The sequence below is a fragment of the Nipponia nippon genome, unplaced genomic scaffold (assembly GCF_047370975.1).
Source record: "Nipponia nippon isolate SJK-2023a ecotype South Korea unplaced genomic scaffold, ASM4737097v1 scaffold_6, whole genome shotgun sequence".
NCBI lineage: Eukaryota > Metazoa > Chordata > Aves > Pelecaniformes > Threskiornithidae > Nipponia > Nipponia nippon.
In genome coordinates, this window is record NW_028262380.1 from 76,849,987 (window position 1) to 76,864,914 (window position 14,928).

Genomic DNA, 14,928 nt, shown 5'->3' on the forward strand with positions numbered 1-14,928 from the left:
TCCACTGAATCACGACTCAGAAAACACTCTTTAGCCCACCCCAGTTCTTACCTTTCACCACAGAAGGACTGTGGGCCACCAGCAATCACAAGTGAGTGCTTAACCCACCAGCAATTAGCATTTTAATGAGGAAGTTCCGAAAAGCAAGAATCTGCTTTAGTATCACCATTTCCATTCTTTTTCCATTCTGTTTTCACCTGACTGGACTGGCGAGACATTTCACTTTAAGTGTGATTCAGAATTCCAATTCAGAAAAAGTATCTCCATAGTTACACACCTCTTTCTTGCAACCAAGTGCCAGCTCTCCACGGCTCTGCTTTCAAATTTTAAGTGCTGAAACACAGTAAAAAATGCCTTGCCTCAATCATCGCGATAGAGTCATTTTCAGTTTTTAGCCAACAGCTAACATAATACAACATTTTCCTCTCTGCAAGGATAACTGAAAGAACCCAAAGGAAATGATCTAAAAATCCAACTCATGATGTAAAAGAAAACTTTGTGTAGAGATACATCCATTCTATAATACCAAAAGGGAGGATTCAGCCTGAATTTATGTCAAAATGAGAGACATTCCAAAGGGTATATATTTGAAAATAGGAGATATATGGCCTATATAAATATGCAAAAGTAGAATATACTAATGCAATCTCTTAGTGTAAAATGTAACACTCAAATTATGGCAAGTTTAACTCTTACATTTGCAATGTACAGAAATTAAGAGCAAGATAATAATTAAAATTTAATACGTTATATATATTCTTTCATTTAACACAAGTATGCCAATGCTATGTAAGAAATCCCTACCCTTCTTTAGAAGACATTAAGACATTAAACAAGAATAATTTACAGAACACAAGTCCAAATACAGACAGCACATGTTCAGAGCATAAGCACATCCAAGATATCAAACTCTTCTCCAACTAGACTCGACATGTACCCACCTGCCCAGTGCTCCTCATTATAATGAAAAAAAGAACGGCACATCTGCTCTGCTAAATAGTATTAGAGAAGTCCATTTGACTGGGTTAATCTATCCATACAGAGAATATCTTTAGTCAGAAATGCACAGCTGGGGTTAGAGGTAAGCCCACAAGTGATTTTTGTTTGTTATTTAACTCCCGTTTCAAGAAATGGGAAATTATATCTACCTTGTGACTGTCTCACATTCTGATTTCTGCTGTTACACTCTAAAGTTATGATCACATCTAAATGTTTGCTTTATAAACGATGAAGAAATGTAGGTTGCATCTGGACGCCTTCCACTGACTCACGGACTTATAAATAAAGCCTGCAAGTCCTATAAAAACATAAATTCACTTGACACATGTGAGTTCAATAGCTGATTCCGTTTGGGACCTGTGATAATTTCGGCATCTGTTTGAAGCACTAGTAGCACCAAGTCTAGAGCTCTCCGCCATGCCTCTGTCTTGGCTGTAACATTATCATAAACCTTTAAACCCTCTCTGTGGTCAGCGAAGGGACCAGAACCACCCCTGAGCAGATCACCTCTTCTAAACTCTTTCAGTATATATGCTGAGGGGGAGCCACAGTCAGCTGCTTTTTTGAGGTGATGATCAACTGAGGTACATGCTTCCAACTCCGATGCAGCTTTTGCAGTGTTACACATAACCACTGAAAGATACTGCTTCCAGCCGCTTGCTAATGCTTGGAGCACAACTGATTTATACTCTGTCGCCGATGCTGCCAGCCAAGGATTGTGAAACTCTTTCACGGCATCTTTATTTCCTGGTTGTAAAGGCTGTTCTGCAAGCATCTGAATGTGACTAAGGCACAAGAGCTCCACTGCACCACCACCAAGAAAAACCTTCTTGTCATTTAAAGCGTGATGGAGTCGATGCACTAAAGTCCAGAACTGGTCTTCAATGAGCTGCATCTTTGAAGCTACAGTAGTGGTAAGCACAGCCGTGAGCAAGGGAATTCCTTGCGCTTTTATCCTGACTGGCACAAGCTCACCCAGATCCATGGCACGCCCATCGCAGGCCTTCCACAGCTCCACTTGGGCCCCGCTCCCCACACAAGCGGCATTCAGCTGGGTGAGGTATGTCACTGGCTGGCTGCTGGTGACCTCCCCGAAGGCAGACAACACATCCCCCGTCACAGAACCAATTACCAATATACTGTTTGCTATGCATCTTTCCATTAAGTTTTCGCATACGTTTCCTTTGACCAAAACCAAGTTTACTTCAAAGCTTGTCAGAATATCTAACGTACTGCTTAGCCACAAGTCTCCTGCTCTGCCTTCCTGTAGGCTAGGATGCTCCAATATGGTCCTTACATTACATGGTCTATTAAAACCTAAGTGACGATATCGTTCAGTTAGGTCACCATCCATTAGCAGAATCCGAAGGGCTTTGTCTTCAAAGTATTGGAGAACTGTGGCTTGTTCTGGTGATACTAATGTGACAAAGCCTGGGGAGATACCAGAATAGCTTTCAGGCAGGCCCAGTAAACAGCACGTCACAATTTCTGCAATTTTAAACTGGGAAGAGCCACTGCATTCTGCTCTCTCTTGTTGATACGCAACAATGCTTTGTAGCAGTTTCATGCTAGTCTGATTTCCATGGCTCAGAGTCATTGCCAGGTGTCCTAAACCATAACATTCACATGGATCTGCTGATTGTCCCGAGAGGTATCCCTGAAAACTACCTTGCTGACTTGAAAAATGGCTTTCTCCTAGAGTGCTGAAGTATCTGCTATAGGTTAACTTCTGTTTGTTACAGCTGGACATGACAACACCGCTTCCAGAAATCACAGATGTACTTTTGTCACCCGCTGGTTGGGCAAGAGAAGTTACCGAACCGAAGCCGGCCAGAGGTGAAACCAGGCACTTGTTAAAATTACAATCATCTTCTTGATGGGAACAAGAATTTATTGGAATTACTTCTTCTGGTACAGAAATATCTTTCTGAAAATACAGGAAACTCTGAGGATTTGGAAGACTGTCACGTCCAATTTGGCAAGTTTTGCTTGTAAAAGCGTTTGGCCCAACACTGCTAGAACACAGCTCTTTATTTACATCATGTATTGATACTTGAAGACACTGGACTCTGTCACAGCAAGAGTTCAACCCCTCAGACATCACGGATACTATTGCCGAAACAGGAACATTCTGCTGGAGGCACTCCAGTACCGCACTGCTCCATGCACCAGTGAGAAACAACAGGGTACTCATCCCAGTCTTAAACTCCTTGTTTTGTGCTTGAATGGTTTCATTAAGAAGCTGTCCGGCAGCACTAGTTAAATCCAAACTTTCAATCAGTCTAACAGCAGAACAAATCAGCGTGCTTTGGTTGGTGCTTTCATCCACAATGAATTTACATGATTTCATCGGCCCCAGTAATGTTCTTCCAGCTGATGCTAAGGATGAGAGCTGCTGAAGTCCAATATGTCTTCTTGCATTCACATCCCTGAAAGCCATGGGCAGCAGGCAGCATCTGTGAACAGAACACAAACTTATTGCCCCATCCTCACAGCACTCCAGAGCATATATCACCAAAAAATTAAATTACCAGCCTAACATTGAACACAGCTCTCCTGTGAGGCTGGCTGTACAAAACAGTTCTTCATCCTGCGCACTTATTATGAGATAGCAATGCACATAGTTGCTGAAATGGTGCGTTACTAAAATACCATGGCATTTTTTCTTGCTGGCAGATACTACAGTGCTGTTAATTCAAGTAGTTTCTTAAACATGAAGCAGTACAGATTCTATAGAACTACCACTTCTCTCCTGACTGGCTATCTGGAATTCCAGTTATTTGCCTTACTTAGAGCAAAAGTTCCTTAGAGCGGAATGGACAATTATGGGCAAAACCAAAGTGCTCTGTACAGATCCATCTTGGTACCAATAGTTATGCCACTGACTTTAACCTTCAAATCTGGAAAAACATAATTAAACTTATTTTATTCCAATTCTATTTATTCCATTTAGCACGCATCAATTCTTCATTAAATGTATACGAAACAGAATGCCACTTCTTTATACCTCACAAAGCAAACTGCCAAGACTTTAAAGTTTTGATCTACTACTCAGTTTAACATGCCAAAAGTAAGGATTCTTTCCCTTGAAATCCCTTCCACGCCACACTCCTGTGGCAGACCACATGGATTAAACTAAAGCTTCCTTTTTTTTTTTTTTTAAATGAAAGAGTATACACACCAAGAATTAAGAAGCCTTAGCCACATACCTTTTCTGCTCAGATTCAAATAACTTATTTCATCTCCCTAAAGGTCCCTTTGCATAGCTATTCCAAATCCAAAAAACTCTTTTTCCACCCCATTCAATGAAAGTCCGTCTGAATATTAACTCAAATGAAGACAAAGTGTGAATTTAAAAAGCAGAGCAGGCAGTCAAAAATAACCTTTATATGCTGACAGACCTGAAGTTCTAGTCTAGCCCAAACCGACAACAGAATTTCCCTTCAATTACTAGATACATCTTGAAGTACCAAAACAGTCATTAACCAAGAAATTATTTTAGTCTACAGTTACCCGTAATCAGCAACTTAAGAAAATGACTTTTAGATAAGCAAGTACTTCTGACTTTAAAACTGCACTGGGAGTGCACATCTGAAAACCTCCATCCAGCCTGCTTAAGGGTTTTTGTAGAAATTTCTCTTGGCGATCTCTTGTGATAATGGCCTAGCCATGCTACGTATCCATATCACTACTTCCAGTGGTAATAACAAAAATGTCTCTTTTTTCTTAACTGGAATCCTTCGGTTAATATCACAGGTAGTTTGTTTTGAAATAAACAAACAAACAAATGCAAGTGATTAAATAATAATCATTGGATTACAGAATCCAATATGAAACATGTTTCCCCTGCTCCCCCAAAAATTCATTCCATCTGATTTCTCTTAAGGATTTACTAAGACAGTAATTGGGGGGTGGGTGGGGTGGTTTTTTTGAGATCACTGTTTCTGAATTCAAGCAGTTCTCAGCTAGTAATGGTCACTTCTCAACCTGCTCTTGTTTTGATAGAAAGAACAAATAACCAATTTGTGGTTCTCTTCATAAAATTTAGGAAAGAGCTAAATTAGCTTTGCTGAAAAGCCAAGTAATGCTCTCTCACTACCTAGGTCCTTAGCACGTAGGTCTGGGCAGAAGGCCATGCTGCTGCTTGGATGGGAGACAACTACGGAAGGGCTGGTGGGAAAGGGGTTTCCATTTTCCAGTACAGTGGAATTCTTACTCCCCAGTCACTCCTAAGCGAGGGTTCAGCTCAGCAACATGAGCTGTTGTCTTATTAGAATGGCGTTTTTATTTCAATGAATGTGAAAGCAAGACCGGTTATGAACAGACTAATTACTGCAGCACCTTCTATCAAGTCAAGGCACTTCCACCAAACCTCAACGCAGCCAACTACAAGTTGCTTAGCTATGTTTTCTCTGAAACTGAAGTTGAAAAATGTGCCTCTTACTTTCAGCTTAAATGCATACTTTAAAACCGTACCTTCATTTTGGACGCCAGCCTGTACTCCTGCAGATCCATAAACCTGAACCAAATGGACCCAGGGCTTGGCTGCAAAACCAGATGAAGGCAGGGCATGCACTTACAGGAAAGAATGTTTTTATCTCATTGCTTGCACAACCTCTGTTGTGTGTGATTTATGATTTTGTGTGATACCTCCCCCCCTTTGTTTTACACATGTTCTTTTGGCAAGAACATCACGCTATCCTATGCTGTAGGAACCAATATACAGCAGACCCAAAATTCAACTTTTCACACCCCCCATCGCCTGACCTTTTAAGTCTTTTTCCATCTAGTCTGAGGTAGAAAAGGTAAAGGATTGAGTGGAATTACATTTCGGAGCCAAACACAAGTGAGGTCAGCAAAGAGGAGGAGGCATCCTGGAGAATGAATAACCAAACTGGCTGTGAAAGACAGCCATGCATGAGACACCAACTAGAGATGGCTTCTGCTGAGCTAACTTGCATGCTGACCTACTGCTGCCTGCCTCGTCACCTGTCTCTGCAAGCAAAACAAAACTCGACCTTATGTTCGGTTTACCTTTACACGCACAGGTTTTAGGGGTCTCAAGGGAGGAACTCTGGGATACAAGAGGTATGCCAAACACTTATTACTCGCTTTGTCTTACAGCGCCTCAACCATGAAGGCTAAACAAAACTTTAGATGAGTTTTCCAAGTTAATGTATTTCTGTGAAACGTTGGCAAAACTCTTGCATGCGTGCACATGCATACCTTCTCTTGTGCCAGCACTGGTGCACAATGAACGAGAAACAGGCAGAAAATGCTCTGCTTGCAACTAACCCACCAAGGGTTCAGGTAACTGTCACGACTTACCTGGCCTACCTAAGAGCCAGCGCTATGACTACTAATGTAGGAAGGAGACTAGCGTAGCCGAACCAGCCCCGCTTCACTCGCAGCCTGGAAACACAGAGCAGCCAGCACGCAAGCGGGGCGGCGGAGGGCACCCCGGCAGGAGACGCGGCCGCTCAGCAGGCGCCCCGGAGCTGGCCTGCTCAGGCCCGGTGGTGGCCCGGCCGCTGCCTCCCGGCTGGAGGGCCGGCCCAAGCCCCCGCCGGCCCGGCAACAGTCAGGGGCCGGTTTCTCACCGATCCGGCTGTATTTTCCTCCGTTCCCCGCGGCCGGGCCGGGCTGAGGCGAGCTGAGGTGAGGTGGGACCCCGCGCGCCACCAACGGCCGCCGCACGCGCCGCGCCCAGTTGCCAGGACACCGCCGCTTGTTTGTACAGTGAGCGGGCGGAGCGGCCCCCGCGCTCTCGCTGACATCACGAGGCCGCCGACTGCCCATTGGCCCACGCTAAGGGGGCGGGCCCCGCGGTACACCCGGCTCGCTCATTGGACGGCCCCGTGTCCGTTGGCTGCGGCGGTGGGTGCCCTCGTCCCAGCGAGGCGGGCCGGGCCGTTCGGAGCAGCGGGGCCGAGCCGCCCGTCCCGTCCCGGAGCGGCGTCCCGGCGGCGGCCAGATGGTGAGCGTCCTTCCCCTTCCCGTCGCCGCCTCCCTCCCGCGGAACGGCTGGTGCAGGCTCCTGGCTGCGGCCGCGGCGCGGGCAGGGGGCCGGGGCTCGGCTTTCCCAGGGCCCCGCAGCACGCTGCCGTTCCCCGGCCTCGGGCGGGCAGGCAGCCCTTGGGCTCGAAGGGCTGTGGGGAGCTGGCGTGGGGACCGGGCGGGGTGCAAGGCCGTCGCTGCTGCTTGGTTTCCTCGCACAACGCGGAAGTCAACACCCCGGCCAAAAAGGGAAAGGAGAGCCCCCCCCCCCCCCCCCCCCAAACCCAAAACTTAGCTCCATGAAAAACACCCCCGATAAAACACCAAGAATCGCAAAATACGTCACCTGCTTTCAAGGGCGTGGGGTTAAGCCGGAGGAAATATGCCTGGTTAATCTTAGCACAGCTTACTGACCTCCTCCACTTCATTTGGTCGCCTGTAGCATCTGGCACATTTAAATGGCATCGGGTAGGCGAGAAGACGAAACATACAATGGATTTGTACAACTGAAGTTTTGAAATAAATGGAACAGGCAGCAATATGCACACCGCTCCTCTGCATCTTCAACATTTTCACTAGGCTTGTAGGTGTATACGCAGGATGCAAGAAAAAGGTTCAGGTAGTGTGTTGGCATTTTTTCCTTTATAGTCAGGAAAAGGTCTCACGTGGGTTTCTTCCAGAGCAGAATATAAGGAGTAAAAATCTGATGCCCGTGTTAATGGCAGGGAAGAGTCAGAGGTGTGCCAGACAAATTGGTTTGCAATCCAACCTGGAAGGAACAAATAATGTTAAAAAATGAAATTTCATTTCCAAATACAACAAAATGGAATCTTGTGTGTTACACATTGGGTATTTAAAAGAGAGATCCCAGCTAAAAAATAGTAACAATTCAGCAGAGGTAAGAGATTGCTCAGCAGTAGCTAGAAAACAAATTCCCGTCTTGGTCTTTGTTTTATTTACTTTTACTATAAAGCCCAACCAGTTAAAAGGGGGAGGAGGGAGGGACTGCCCTTCCTTCCATGAATCTGTGCAGATTCAGGACTGAAGGACTAAAATCTGTCTGCTGCTGGTTGAGAAGAAAACCAGTACTCCAGGAAAACATCTTTCCTGCTCGATAGGCAGGTGGTGGGGGAGAAACACTGTACTGCACTAGCTTACACCACAAGCAGGAAAGGTGTCAGAAGCGTCCTGGATAATAATGCACCAGCTCAGCACAAGCAGATTAGTTCTCCTTCCAGGACAGATTTTGTGTTGGTCTCATTGCTACCATGGCACGTTGTTACCTAGTGCCATAGCCAGTGGGTGGACAGGCAGGCTAGAGCTGTGCAGCTCCCCCTTTAAACTTTGCTCCAACAGAGCAGATGCTCTCAGACATCCCATTTCAGTGCTGACTTTGAGGAGTGGCTGAATTTGAGTCCCACTTACAGTCAAGACCCTGTACAACCAGGCTTCGTAGATGTGAGGATGATTTACTCACGTTTTCCAGGTGAAACCACTCCTGACAACATCAAAGCAACCGGCAGGAGGTGCAGAGGGTTGTAGTCACCTCAGTGGAGTGTTCATTTTCAGACTGGCCGCCTGTTTTTCTGGCATTACTCCTTTAATTGATGATCTTTATGTTTAAAACTGAAAACATGAAGCCCAAATGCGTATTCCTCTGTAACAAAGTCTTCAGCTTGTTTTCTTTCTAGAATAACCTAAGACAACAAGCATAGAGACCCAGTGTCTACGACTTGCAGCAAAGAACGTCTCTCACTTCTGCTACAGCTTCACTGTCGTTATTTATAATTTAGTTGTGTTTTGAATTTGCCCGGAGTGGGCTATTTATTTTTTCTCTCCTTTACTTTCTGAAGGCATCCAACTATAGAAAACCTGGCTTAAGTACAGCCCAGCGGAAGAAAAGTGGCTTGAAACCTGAACTTACAGAAGAGCAAAAGCAGGAGATCAGAGAAGCTTTTGATTTGTTTGATACTGATGGATCTGGAAGCATTGACATAAAAGAACTGAAGGTTTTCAAACTTCTTTTTCTTGGATGGAAGTATCTTTGATCTCAAAATTGTAGCTTCTTCTCCTGTTTGTCCAACCCTAACTATTTTGGAGTACGAACAAGAATAATGGCTTGCTGTCATGACAAAATTTGGGGTATACTACATGGTTAACCTGAGAAAGCTCTGTATGCAATACTTGAGAGCAGACAGGCTTCTCTAATACATGGACAGTAGGTCAGATGATAGCTTTGAATATCTGAGCATTAGAGGAACTAAACAGTTCCTCTGTTCAGGTACACACAACACAGCACACATTTCAGTTTTCACAACTGGCTAAAAATCATTGTTTCTGGGAAGCAGACTTTTGTTGTTTCAGGACGAATGTCAGAATATCACATTTTTTTCTTCATCTCAGAAGTAAACACAGATTTTGCACACATTCAGGAAAGTTATACACATATTTTCATCCAAAAATTAGCTGGTTTTTAATTTAAAAAAGAACAAACCAGAGATGTGAGTTGCATTTCAGTACCAATTCAGGTAGTGTGTGCGTACATGCACACACACAGTAGTACAAGGGGGAAGATTTTTGTCAGTTCTCTCCCTATGGTTTTTGTGTGTCTGAGCTTTTTTTTAAGCGTGAAGCTTTTATCTTAATTATCTCCTTGACCTTCATTTCTCATATACACACACTCTGCCTCAATTTCTGCGTACCTAGAAGCATGGCTTATCTAAGCCTGTGGCTTATCTCAGGATATATTTGGAGGTACTTATGCTTGGTTAAGGAGAGTGTGTTCCCTGAACACAGATTATACATGTTAAAATATAGTTCTTAAAATGGACTGAAACATTTTAGCATCAACCATTTAATGCTATGTTTTTCTTCTTCAAAATTAATTCACAATAGTGGATATTTTACAATAGAAAGCGTTCCCCTCTGAAAGACAAAATGGAACATTTTCAGTTGTCCCATCGCAAGAAACTGGTCAGAAAAGACAATTCAGTTAAATGTTAAGTTTCTGATGAATTAGCACTTTCCAGTAGAAGAGCATTTAGTGAGAAAATTTCTGCCTAATATTAACTATTGATTTCCACTAGAGCATATAGGAAGAACGAACGTTCAAAGTTCAAATCTTCCTCTAGTTATGTGTTCTTGAAACTTCAGTCTCTGAATTAAATATGCTGTAACCATCTGGCACACCAGGATTGTGAAATTACCAATAAACACTCAAGGAGCAAAATCATTGTTCTAGGCTGGTGAAATGCCAGAGCCTGGTTTTAAACAATGTTAACATTAAGCATTTGTACAATAATCTACACAACTGTTTTTACAGTAATACTTTGCTTGCGCTCTGTAAGGCTGAGGTGGTTTGCTTTGCTTTTCCTCAACTAGGGCAGCAGTCAGTCTTTGCTTTGCTGAGGCACTCGGGGAGTACTGTCAGTTCCCACCACCTAGCCAGAGGTGCCAAGAGCTACGCACAGGGATTTATTCTCTCGTGTACTGGATTGTGTAAGTTAACTGCACGTAATTCTGCAGCCATCAAAATCAATGGGCATTCTGCCCTTAATTTCAAATGGAGCGAGGTCACATTCCTGGTCTCCAGCCTCCCTTGAAGTCCCATTTTGATAATCCAGTCCCTTTAGGAACTATGTAGATCGGAACCTTTACCTAATTCAGACACAAAAAGTTCCTCTTAGTTTCAGAAATACATCCATGTTCCACATGGATCTAAAGAGAAAGTACATCTGAGTCTTAAGAATATCAGACCTACACTATTACTCTTTGGAAAGATGAAACAAGCTGGTAAGAGAGATCAAGATGTTTTCGTTGCAGTGAGTTATTATTACAGTTTTGGAGAAGGAAATTAAACAAGCTTTAGTGCAACTGCTGACACTGTAATTCTGGTGGCCTCCTAACCAAATTGCTTTTTGTCACAGGTTGCTATGCGTGCTTTAGGCTTCGAGCCAAAGAAGGAAGAAATTAAGAAAATGATAGCAGATATTGACAAAGAAGGAAGTGGCACCATTGACTTTGAAGACTTTTTGGCTATGATGACGCAAAAAATGGTAGGAATTCTGAATAGAAATTCTTGTGACAGCGTAAAAAAAGTACTGAAAAGGAATATCTCGGTGGCAGGTGTTTTCTAATTAATGTATGTTTTGTTTTAGAGCGAAAAGGATTCAAAAGAAGAAATCTTGAAAGCTTTTAGATTATTTGATGATGATGGGACAGGCAAAATTTCATTCAAAAACTTGAAGAGGGTTGCCAAGGAGCTGGGAGAAAATTTAACAGATGAAGAACTTCAGGTAAATTATGATTTGCCAGAGCTTTTCTACCAGACACAGACCAATCCTGTAGCTCCCAAGGATTGGGTGCAAATTTATGCCTATACAAAAAGGGCTGAGAGGTCAGAAATAGGAAGAGCAATCAAATACATGGTTATATTTTCACTTGAAGTGCTTCTGATTTGTTGTTGGTTTAATGAATGGAAGATCTTGTGTTTGGAGTCCAGTGCCTGATCAAATGTACAACGTGTTTTGTAGGAAATGATTGATGAAGCTGATCGAGATGGAGATGGAGAAGTAAGCGAGCAAGAATTTTTGAGAATCATGAAGAAAACTAGCTTATATTAATATTTGTTGCCTTGCTATACAGCTGGTCCAAAAGATAACCTGGAAAAGACTTAAAAACTGGGCTTGTCTCTCCTGCGTATTTTCTGCCATATAAAGAAAGTCTGAAAGGACAGATTTTTCATTCATTCTTCTTTTTCAGCAAAGTTAATTGGGGAAGGGGGGCTTCAGTACCCAGAACTGTTAAAATGAGACACTGCAGAAGTGAAAAGGGAGGATGAACTGAACCTGAAAGGCAGGGTCCCTTCCCCTCCCCCCCGACAATTTTATTGATTGCCATTTTGGATAAAGAATGCTGTGTTTCAGCTATTTAACTAAAAGACATTTCACTTGAGATGTGAAGATTCCCACTGCTGCTGGGAAAGGCCACTTTTGACTTTCCTAAGGCTACAGAATGAAGGTACAAGCACAGTATTTTTATTCCTTTTAGGTTATCTTTTGGTGTTTGTCTCCTTTTGTTTATTTCCATGAAAGACTCTAAACCCAATTGCATATTTGTCCTTATTTCTGTATGAAACACTGTTTTCCCAGGGCAAGTTAGACCTAATGGGAATCAAATGTAGATAACCAGATTTGGTTCTTCATTTGGAACTATGTGCCATCAGCCCATGTTCTTCTGTTTATCTGATCATCTGAAACCTAGTTTACTTGAATGTAACTTGCTTGGATGATCGAAGTTCATTGTATAACCAGTCAACATCTTGTGCCATCGTCCTTACTCCCAAGGCATTACAGAGCTGCTGTTATGCCAGGATTTTAGATACCCAAAAAGTTCAGTTCTGTGGTGCAGTAGGGTAAATTTTGTCTTTGGCTGTTTACAGTCAAGTTGCAGGGAGGACTCGTATCTAAAGTGAAAAAATAGCTCACCTTGGACATCTGGGGAACACTGAATATATTGAGATCCATGCAATCCAAACTCATTTCAGGCATCACAGGTTTGGGTTTCTTTTTTTTTTTTTTTTTTAGGAGTACCTTAATTTTCTTGACTATTTCTTGCATATACTGTCAGTCTAGGACTTACTGGAGTGCCGCATTTCCTTCTGTATTACGGTGACAGAGCAGTGACACACAGCATGACATCCAGTTATGTTGTTCGGCAGGGGGGTTTATCCTTGGGTCCTGATTAGACAGTCAGCTTCAAAACTGCAGGGAAATGGTATAATCCTAAGTCACCTCTCTAAGGCGCCTGAAGGAGAGTTTGTTACTGCTCACAGTGAAGTGGCAAGTAGGGGGCAAAATGTCAGAAGAGTTCAATGGGAAGAGGAGAGAAAGCACAGTATTTCACCAGTATCTGTTAAAATCCCTCTTTTCTTCAGACAGCTTCTGCTGCTTGGCAGCGCTAAGGGGGTTTGTATAAGAAAGGAAGAGCCAGCTTCTGGATCAGCTCCTTATAACAGCTGCGTCAGCCCTCCTGAGCTGTAAGGGCCCAGCAAGGGGAGAATTCATTTCAGGAGAGGAAAGGAGAAGTGTTCATGTACCTATCTTCTCAGCGTGCAGATGTGGGCCTGGCACATTCTGCCCCAGTCCTCCCAGTTTTGTACTCTGGACAACTCTAAATAGGCCCTCTCTAACCTGTACAGAGAAGTAGGCTGAAACCTGTGGGAGAACAGGGATTGTGTAGGACACTGGAAAACTCAAGAGACCTCTGAAGTCCCCTATTAACATATTCAGTGGCAGTAGATGTAACGTATAGTACTGTAAGCGTTTTAAAATGTCTATTAACTTTGTATACGTGTGAAATAAAACTGTTTTGCAAGTTAAGGACTTTGTGTGCTTTATAGTTTGGTATGCTTACTATGAAAACTAAATTTTCAAAAATAATTTTAAAGCGTTAAATGGTTCACCAAGTACATTTTCGCTTTCATTTATCTTTTCTTTCTAAGAGAGAAATTCTTAGGTGCGGTAGTCTATCACCTAATTCCTCTCCCTCTTCCACTATGCTGATTAAAAGTTTCTAGTACTAACCACATATATTCAGAAACGGAAATTGGAAGTTCTAGTTGATTACGGGGAATCCCAGAGCCTATTAGAGTGACTGTACTTTTTTTAATGCTGTCACAGGAAGAGATTGATGACTGTTGTTTACCTATGATGCATGTCACTTCTCTCTTCCTGTTCTAATCCCGCTACCTGACTTCTGAAGGTAGGAAAAAGACACAAATCATACCGACCATATACACTACAATGATGAAGTGTAATTTCTGGCTTGCCCATTAATCTCTTAAGTCTGGAATGTGGAGCAGGGGCTGAATTAGCACAAAACTTCCAAGTGTTAACGTAATAGAACAAGTGTCTCATGCTGCTTTAGTCTGCGAGGTAGCGAGGGATATCTTGTCCCCTCTGCAGCCGCATGCACAGAGTACGACAACTAACACAGCAATATTGACAGCAGCCCACAGCAGTGCTGTGGTTCCACGTGAATTATTTTTGGTGCCCTTGTGAATCCTTCCTGTCCCTTCTAGAATTTTATCTTTTACATTGCTATACATGGTGGAGGAAAAGGAGCCTGATCGAAGCCAGTGGCAGAACGCAGTCAGGTTTGCGTGAGGAATAGATGCTTAACTGCCCCTTCAGGAATTTCATCCTTTTACCATGCTGAAGAAAGTGACTCAGATCAATGAGCTGGGAAGGTACCCAGCAGACATTTTTACTGGGCTCTGTTCTAGTGCCTACTCGAGTAGCTTACCCTAAATGGAGGGGTTTCTCTAGAGGAGACAGATCACTTGCACCCCTCTCCTCCTCTTCCCATTCACTCTGTTCTCAAAAATAAGAGCTGGGGCACTTCCAGGAGACTTGCACTAAAGCAGCAAAAAGGACACAAAGCAGTGATTTGGGTTGCCTTGCATGGAAGGACCCATCCCTCAAGGCACCTGAATCCAAGTGGTCATCAGTGGAAGTGCGTACAGGCTGGCACCTGGTGCAGAGGGGAACGCTTCAGTCCCAACCCTGCTTAAGGTTCCCTACAGACTGACCTGGGCAGCTCCAGGGGTGGTGCGAGGCAGACGGCTGTGAACCTTTGCATCCCTTTTCCCCCTTCGTGCCAACACAGAGGCTGGGCTCTTACCTGGCATTTGCAAATTCTCCTCGGATGGCTGCAATTCAGACGCTGCAGTATGTGCATCCAGCTGAGATCCTTCCTTCCACGACATCAGCGAAGCCTGGTTTTCAGTCTGAGTGTTCGTGCTAGCCAGACACTGTACAAAAAGGAAAGTAGAACTGCAATTTGTATTTGGCAAGCACCTAAATATCAAAGCACTGATAAGGGCGATAGCTGCTTGGGAGATAATATTGCAAATGACTTCCAGTTAAAAAT

The 14,928-nt window shown here is 43.4% G+C and overlaps 2 protein-coding genes across 6 annotated transcripts in view; one reads left to right on the forward strand and one right to left on the reverse strand.

The window, feature by feature from the left end:
* BBS12 (Bardet-Biedl syndrome 12) overlaps window positions 1-6,723 on the reverse strand; it is a 33,648-nt gene extending 26,925 nt beyond the window's left edge. Inside the window, exons 1-4 of one of the 5 annotated variants that reach the window (XM_087735635.1) lie at window positions 6,328-6,723; window positions 1,149-3,455; window positions 942-1,030; window positions 52-333 (exon numbers count right to left, since the gene is read on the reverse strand). In XM_087735635.1, the coding sequence (XP_087591761.1) occupies window positions 1,298-3,439 (2,142 nt within the window). In that variant the 5' untranslated portion in view covers window positions 3,440-3,455; window positions 6,328-6,723 and the 3' untranslated portion in view covers window positions 52-333; window positions 942-1,030; window positions 1,149-1,297. Of the gene's footprint in view, window positions 1-51; window positions 334-941; window positions 3,456-6,327 lie in introns of those variants that run through there. The other 4 variants (XM_087735637.1, XM_087735636.1, XM_087735633.1 and 1 more) reach the window with 4 other exon arrangements.
* A 105-nt stretch (window positions 6,724-6,828) lies between these two features.
* Window positions 6,829-13,376, forward strand: LOC104019141 (uncharacterized). The gene is given in 6 exon segments (XM_087736945.1): window positions 6,829-6,976; window positions 8,850-9,005; window positions 10,923-11,051; window positions 11,154-11,291; window positions 11,529-11,556; window positions 11,559-13,376. Coding segments are annotated over 6 exon segments (504 nt in total). The 5' UTR covers window positions 6,829-6,973; the 3' UTR covers window positions 11,609-13,376.
* Window positions 13,377-14,928: the final 1,552 nt, after the last annotated feature.